The following is an 8,908-nucleotide window of genomic DNA, read 5'->3' on the forward strand; positions in this document are numbered from 1 at the left end:
TTTTTTTATTTCATTACTAATGCAGACTTATATATTCACTGTCGCCTTTAATCGAAAACAAAAATCTATTTATAACTTTTTATTCTAATTTTCCAACGGCTAAATGTTTCGGTTGCATGGTTATAATAATTCACATAAATTTGTTGGCGACTCGTGATCGCCAAGGTATTATTTTAACTCTATATTGATATGCTGGTTGGCCTTGTTTTGGCTATGCTATATTTTAATAAATCGCCAATTTTGGATCTCCTACCCATGCTCCTGTGTCCGATCGGAACAAATTACACGTACTTTTTAATTTGGCTTTTGACTAGGCAGGTTGTGGGGGACTTGTCTCCCATGGCCTGTCCTAATTAATATTATTATACAAAAATTGATTCAACTGAAATTCTTATGAATGATTTTTTATATTTTGTAACTCGAGCTCTGCAAATATACTACTAAATAAAAGCCTTTCTATTAATTCTAGTCCGGCTCAACTATTATTTTCATCACCCTTCTGTTTTCATGTATTCTTCAACTGGCCCACTATACCAATGCAAACTCCACCCACACCTTAATATTCCAACACCATCTCACCATAATTGGCACCCTGAATAATATCTATCTTCATAGACCCTAAAGCTAAAGATTTTTTTAATGGCATTTTTAGTCTATTTTTTGTCGAAATGTGCAAGTTTAAAACGATATATATAATAGAGGGTTGCTACAAACTTTTAGGGTAGTTAATATCATCAGGATTAAAATTTCATAGACCACGATACCCGAAGACCATGGATTAGGAACCATTGTTTTATTAGTTTAATAAAGTCTCAGCATAAAATTCAATAATTGCGTTATAGTTTGATTCATTGCCTTATAATTGTAATTATATACACTTATTTGTTAATGCATACCGGAAATGCTGTCGTATTCGACAAGGAGTGCTTACCTATTATAGCCCGTTCAGAAACACACGAAAGAAATAGTTCTTAATATTTAAAAAAAAACGCCCCTATCGGCGTATGATGATATTTCCAGGCATGAGTTCCTGTCTGATTTTAATTCTGATGATCTGCCCCAACTCCCGTAGAAGTTTGTCGCAACATTTATGTGACCCCCCTGTTATATATAACGTTTTTAAACTTGCACATTCCGACAAAAAATAAACAAAAATGGCATTTGAAAAAACTGCAGCTTTCAGAAAGAAACCGATTGCAGATTTAAAATCAGCGGATTAAAAATACGAAGAAAAAAAAATCCACTAAAAAACATGATATAATAAAAAATAATAAAAAAAATTGTTTCCCAGCATAATTTCTGTTTTAAACTTAAGAATAGTTAAAAAGAGTAAAAAGTAGAAAGAAAGGAAAGAAAAAATAAATAAATTATTTCCTAGTAGTAATCGAAAACTTTATTTCTGAACTTTGTATTATCCTCTATACATATTACGTATATTATTCAAGGCACTCTCCGCTACAACTATATCAAATTTTGCAATGTGATTTTTTGGTGGGGAGCCTTCAAAGTCTGTGCTTTTGAATTCTATAAATAATTGAACCATCCAAAACAACTGTGCAGTAAATGTATTTAAAAGATTTTTTTCATTTCTTTCAGGTTACCTTCCCGCCAGGTTTGTGATTTCGTTTCTGATTTTTTGTGGCATGTTCTTAGAATATTCACACAGAGTATGCATAAGTGTGACAATTGTCGCAATGGTCAACCAATCTGCATTTGATGTACCAAACAACACATCTGATGCAGATAACACCTGTCCAGATACCAATAATGTTAACTCCACTTCACCAGAAAAACAAGTAAATATGAAAAGGAAATTGTAACTAACCCATGCTTCCGAATCTGACGCCATATACGTGTATAAAGAGTTAGTACGCTTTTTCTTTGAAAATAAACCCAGAATTCAAAACCTATATCTAAGCCCCCGTAAAAGGATGGACATGTGTGCAACCTCCAAATTCTCTTTTACACTACTTTTGTCCAGAAATGAAAGTCCATTGAAAGTCCCACTGATCTTTTTCCTTTTTACTTTCATTTTTCATTCGTTTCTCCTCAAACCTTTCAGCTTACCAGTCCGGATTGACGTCATCAGCAATTCAACTTGGCAAAAAGCCAAAGCAAATCGGATGCTAACAGCGAAAGCTATTTAAATTAAGCTAGTGTGCTGAACTTTTTTCGTTCATTTGTTGTTTTATGAGGAAAAATGAACGATAAAAGAAAATCTGTTTAAAAAAAAGTTTTCAAATTGTCCTTTTTATGTTTTTCCTTTTCAATTGTTATTCTTAAGGCGTTTGATTTCAATTGTTCTTTTGTTCACTCATGTTTTATAACTCCAATTTCGGCATGTTTTACGATCTATCGCTATTGCTCGACCATCTATAAATTTTTTTTGAGGGAGATGTTCGGCTAGAATTTTGAAAAGTTAACGGATTAATTAAATGGGCAGGCCACATTATAAGAATGGAGGATAGCAGGACAACCAAAAAAGTTTTCTGTGCCAGGCCAACAGGTACAAGAAAAAAGAGGACGATCAAACCTAAGATTTTTAGACTGCCTTGAAAAGGACCTACAAATTATAAAGATATTAAACTGGTGATCCTTGGCTAAGGGAAGAATGTCTTGGCATAGGCTTGTTGAGAAGGCCAAGGCCCATCCTGGGCTGTCGTGCTAATGAGGAGAAGAAGAAGAAGAACGGGTTCAACCTCTTTTACTTTCGAAAATTTCCCAAAAATTCCGAGCCTACTTTCAGAAATATATATTTGTAAAATTTACTTCAAAAAGTAATATAAAAATTAATATGTTTTTATTTTAGGCTATCCATAATTCATTTATTAGATTGTTCGCTGGTTAATCCTTTTTCAGAACAACAAAACAGTGTTCTCTCGTAATGGAAGATGGTTCCCTCTCTTTGGGTTCCCTTATAATGGGTTCCCCCTAAATGGACATCGTAAACTGATTTGGAAAGTCAGACGTGTGATTTATTGCCCAACACTTATATTGCTGAAAATAGTTAAAACACATACAATTTCAAATGCAATCACTATGCACTTATTGCAAGTAAATGCGTATCTTTATTTTTTACTTTTTTTACTGATATCTAATTTTGACTATTATTCCAAAAAACTGAAGTTTCCGATTTTCTGTATTTTTAAGATTATATTTCCTTTTAAAATATATAATATTTATATTGATATATTTCAGATACTTAAATAAAATCTATTAAATTATGTATTTAAAGTTCATAGCTTAAAAAAAATTTGTACTGAAGGATTTATTTATTAAGGTTTATTTTTAAAATCGTAAGCTTTTTTTTATGGAGTATATTTGTAACTGTACGTTTTTATATGTTAGTTTAAAACAATTTGCACCAAAAGCAGGCGCTGATTTCTTTCAAATATAGAAATAACTATAATTTGTATGGCCATATTATGATTTGAGCTTTATTTACTTCAGAATTTAGAATTACTTAAAAAATAAATAGTTGCTTTATGAATTTGAAATGAAATATTATTTTAGAAATTATCGATTTTTTTTTCTTCAGAAATGCACTAAATACTAAGTCCCATATTGAATAAAATATAATGTAAAATTTTTCCAACAGGGTGACTATATCTGGAGTCCCTACACTCAAGGTATTATTTTGGGAGCTTACTTCTATGGATACGTGTGTACTCAAGTGTTTGGAGGCAGACTCTCTGAAATGTTAGGTGGCAAATGGCCTCTCGGATTCGCCATCTTAATTGCCTCACTACTCACTCTTCTTACTCCAGTTGCAGCTGATATAGGAGTCCTTGCAATTGTTATCCTTCGAGTTGTGATGGGACTAGCACATGTGAGATCAGTGTCATAAAAAACTAATATGACATCTTAAATACTTCATTCAGATATAATTATTCTTTACTCAGAAATATCGCATTAAATTATAGCAAAATGTGCCCTGAGGAAGACTTTTACTTTTTCCCATTAATAGTTTTCTATTTCATATTATTTTATTACTATTATTTGTATTTATATATATATATATATATNATATATATATATATATATATAACATTAATAATGTTGCAAATTATTTGCACCGTATTAAAGTTCACGATATCGATACTAACGTTTAACATTGAACCAAATTTTCTTAGAGGGTGAGTATTTAAATACCCTTTTTACTTTAAATGTTTGATATTAATGTACCCATAATGATTTAGGTGTGAACGTACCAACTGCTTAGGTCCTGTTGGCTGTATTTCTTAAACTCAATTACGAGATGCTATGTTTCAACTTGAATGGGAACATGGTTCAGTTTAATACACCAATGGTATTACAACTTATTTGCTCCGCATTATAGTTCAAGATACTGATATTAGCTTTTAACATTGAACCGAATATCCTTAGAATGTGCATATTTAAATTGCATTTATACTTTAAATGTATGGTATTAATGTACCTATGCTTATTTAGGGTTTTTGCTTACCTACTTCTTACGCTCTGTTAGCTCAGTGGGCACCACGTGAAGAACAAAGCACTCTTGCGTCTGTATACATCATAGGCGACCATGTTGGTACTATAGTATCTATGCCTCTAGCTGGATACTTGTGCAAATATGGTTTTGCTGGGGGTTGGCCGTCTGTTTATTATACTCTTGGTAAGTATCACATATATGTCTTTTTTTTAATTTATTTCACCTAATTAGTATTTTTGCAGTTGTCTGAAACCAAGCATCAGTTTTTCTTTTTAGTACGTAACGCAATCTTTTTTTAAAATTATCATTGGTTTTACATAATTTAGTTTTGCATTATCGCATTTTAAAGTCGTAATTATAAATAAAATAAAAGCGTAGTTACCGATAATTTAAGAAATGCTAATTCGGGGACGGAGCCCACACGTGTCATCGACGCTGATAATTGAGCTTAACTGATATAAACAAAGCTGAATGCTAGCAAACATCACTAATATTATCTTTTAAAAAATTTGCAGAAAAAAAAACAGTTTAACAATAGCTAATGCTAAACCTGAAGAAAAATTCATTTTTCGAACGTCTGTTTTGGATGAACTAGTTGAAAATGTTAAGATCGGAGGCTAAAAATTGCTCCTTTTATCCATTGTCTAACTTTCAGGACGTAAGTACTAACGGTTCTGTTTTATAAGACAAACTTTTTATTTTGTAATACTGGGCATATTGGTAAGGCATCACTTGTCTGTTGCATTTTCTGAATATTTATGAAAAATAATCATGTTTAAATGAAAAGAGAAGTCTAAAACTCCATCGAAATCTGATAAATCACATAACAGAAACTCGTGTGTGATAAACATCAAAACAGGTTTAATTAAAGGTTGAAACTTAAAGTTGTTTTAAATAATCGGCATTTTGATTCTCTCTATTACTATTTATTACATATTATTATCTCGAAATCATTTTTGTTTTTACAATAAAAATATTGTTAGATTAAAATTAAAATAGCTACTTTTCGTTGAACTCAGCAGCAAACGAAAAATTGTCAAAAAATTTAGACCTCAGCCAACTTATTTTTTTTTTTTTCATAATTTGTTTTACTATTTTTTTTTAAAAAAATTACTGAACAAAATAAACGTTCACAAAAAATAAATAAATAAACTACATTAATATTGCAGTTTACTGTACTTCTTCTTAAATGTAGTGACCACAAACTGCTTTGCAATTGTATCAATCACAAACTACTTTGAAATTGTAATAACTACGTTTAGATTTCCTTATCGTGATCTGTGGCAAAATAACCGCCAAGTCTAGAAAACTCCCCGGCAGCAAAAAACTAAAAAAATAAAAATTAAAAAAAATCACAGAAAGGGACCAAGTCGAAAGGTATAACTTGTAGCCACCCCGAGCAAATATCTACATTTTTTCTTAAAATTTGCAAGCTCAAAATCTATTTGGTATCTTGGCAATTATAGTTGGCGCAACAGATCACGATACGGAAATATACCCACTACAATTGCCAAGGCACCAAATAAATTTTAAAATTGCCATTTAGAAAATAAAAAACTTTAAAAAATTTTGATCGCAATTACCGTCTTTTTGAACAATTCGTGATCGCAACGAACTATAGGGGGCGTTGTTGTATGAGACGAATACCTGCGATTTCTATATGAATAGTCATTCAGTTACTCTAGAGACGTCTTTAATGTAGCATGTAGCATTGCAAAGTTCCTTCTTGATTGTGTCTAATCAAATTTAAAAAAGAAAAATGTTTGATATTCTTTCTTATGCAAACGAAAACAAAATAGTATCTCTTTTTTTTGGAGCAGGAATATCCAAAACACATCGGAAAAATATTTGTACATAAACAGAAAAAAATATGTATATTCTTATAAGAGTTAAAACCTAATACCCGAGAAATAGTTTTACTAAATTTAATGATGTAACATGAAAGGCCTATTTAAACTTTACATTCCATAGTTTTAAAAATCATATTACTTCAAAAATTTAAATGAACAAAAAGTATACATAAGCCTCATAATTTTATGAAATTTAATTTTGTAAAAAAAAGGTTTTTTGACAACAATTTTTATCAAAAAATTTCAAGTTTCGATAAAGATCATTATTTAGAAACTGTGGCCCTTGCTAGATCTCGGGGGGTTTAAAATAAGGGAAAAAGCTTAGAGCCAAATATTTTATTAGTACACAAATAGCACACGGACAAACAAACATAAATTTAATTACTTAAGAAAAGAGAAATAAGAGGAAGGTCCATTCAGTTCGATGTCTGAGCATCCACTGCCTTGTACATGGTGGCGCTGTTGTAGCTTAGTTATGTGGTTGCTACAGTCTCCCCCTCTGGCTCCGACGACGTTCCGGCGAGGAGACAGAAAGAGCAACACTTGGATGTGGATTTTGGGAAAGGGTATTAATTTGGGGTCTTTTTTGGTCGACCTCGCTTACGAAGCGGATATATTGGCTGAGTGTCAGTATCAGGAGTTTGAACGTAAGGACTCAAGGAAGAGGTATAAGTTCCGACACAAACATTGGGTTCATTAGGAGTTGAAACTTCATAACTTGTTGGTGAACGTTGGGAAAGTATTATATAAGGACCGTCACGACGAGGTGCAAATTTAGCTGATTTTTGTTTAGCTTTGTTACTTACAGGGTGTGAAGCAACCCACACGCGATCACCAGGTGCATATTGAGCAACTTGTCTTTTTCTTTTATCGGCATATATTTTTCTTCGATCTTGCTTCTTTTCAATAAAATCCTTAATTTGTGTCGAATATTTCGAAAATCTTTTTAAGTATGGTGTAATTTCTTCAACAAAATTGTCATTGTGAATAACTGGTCTAAGGTCATGTTTTATGTCATCGAGAGTTCGTAGTTCTCTGCCGAACTGCAGAAATGCTGCAGTTTGTCCTGTAGTTTCGCACTTTGTAGTATTAAGCGCAAAACGTATCATCGGAAGTTTCTCTGACCACATGGCATGATCATCACCCACAAGAATAGAAAGTCTGGGTTTCAAATCTCGATTCTTGCGTTCAACTGGATTGGCTTGTGGATAATATACAGGAGTTAGTATTTGTGTAATGTCAAGTAAATAACAAAGTTGTTGGAGTACGGCACTTACGAACTGAGTTCCATTATCACTAATAAGTCTACGGGGAAGGCCATAGCGTAGAAAAACTTCTTCTAAAAGTGTCATGGCACATTCTCGAGCAGTGGCAGATTTGAGAGAAAATAGTTCAACCCATTTTGTAGTTGGGTCTTCGATAATGAAAATCCATTTTTTACCGTCAGCGGTTTCAGGCAAGGGACCGAAAAGATCGATCGACAATGTTTCGAATCTTTGGGAATAAATTGGAGTTCTTAGAAGACCGGCTGGTTTTTGGTTACTTGGTTTGTATCTATTGCAATCTTTACAGTTTTTAACATAATCCGTGATGTACTTGCGCATTCCAGGAAAGTAATATCTGGTTGAAATTCTGTGAAATGTGCCCTCTGCACCATAGTGTCCTGCGGTTGGGGCATCATGATGTTCCTTCATCACTCTTTCTCGTTCGTGAATGGGGACGACTAACTGCGCTTCTTCTGAATCAGAATCTGGAGCGTAACGGTATAAGACACCTTGGTTCATGACATAACCTCTTTGAGTCCAATTTGCAAAATTTTCGTCTCTTGTACCACTTTCAAAGCTGTCTATTATTTTCTTCACATCTTCATCCTTCAGCTGTTCTGCTCGAACATCACTGGCTCTTTTAGATGGTAAGTCCACGATGATTGTGCAGATTTCACAGGTCGCTTTTTCATGCGCACAATTAGGACGGGAAAGCATATCCGCAATGACATTCGCTTTACCAGGGATGTATTCAACTTTTAAGTTGTAGGATTGTAGCTGTAATGCCCATCTTGCAAGACGACCTGTAGGGGATTTAAGGCTCAGAAGCCATTTCAAGGGTTGGTGATCAGATGCCACAGTAACTTCCGCTCCTTCGATATATCCTCTAAACTTTTCGAGTGCCCAGACCACAGCAAGTGCTTCCCTTTCAGTTGTGGAATAATTTCGTTCTGCTGGGGTTAGCAAACGGCTTGCATACTCTAACGGATGCTCATCTGGACAGTGTCCCTGAAGAAGAACAGCACCTAATGCATAATTGGATGCATCGGATCGTATGACAAAAGGTTGTGACTCATCAAGTTGTTTGAGAACTGGTGGAGAAACTAAACATTTCTTAAGGAACTCAAATCAATAGTTGACATGTATACTGTATGTTTGGCTTTGTGGAGAAGGTCGTCCATACGAGGTAATGGGTATGTATCTGCTTTGGTGACCGCATTAAGCTTGCGGTAATCGATGCATAAACGGAATTCTCCATTTGGTTTTGGAATAAGAACTGCAGGTGAGGCATATGGAGAGTCACATTCCTCCATAACTCCTGTAGCAAGGAGTTTTTCAAT

At 33.6% G+C, this 8,908-nt stretch overlaps 1 protein-coding gene across 1 annotated transcript in view; it reads left to right on the forward strand.

Annotated features, from left to right (window-relative positions):
• LOC107442589 (sialin) overlaps nt 1-8,908 on the forward strand; it is a 31,566-nt gene that overhangs the window by 4,955 nt on the left and 17,703 nt on the right. Inside the window, exons 2-4 of the mRNA XM_071182359.1 lie at nt 1,597-1,796; nt 3,599-3,829; nt 4,453-4,636. Coding sequence (XP_071038460.1) covers nt 1,597-1,796; nt 3,599-3,829; nt 4,453-4,636 — 615 coding nt within the window. The remainder of the gene's footprint in view (nt 1-1,596; nt 1,797-3,598; nt 3,830-4,452; nt 4,637-8,908) is intronic.

This window comes from Parasteatoda tepidariorum, chromosome 6 (assembly GCF_043381705.1).
Source record: "Parasteatoda tepidariorum isolate YZ-2023 chromosome 6, CAS_Ptep_4.0, whole genome shotgun sequence".
Taxonomy (NCBI): domain Eukaryota; kingdom Metazoa; phylum Arthropoda; class Arachnida; order Araneae; family Theridiidae; genus Parasteatoda; species Parasteatoda tepidariorum.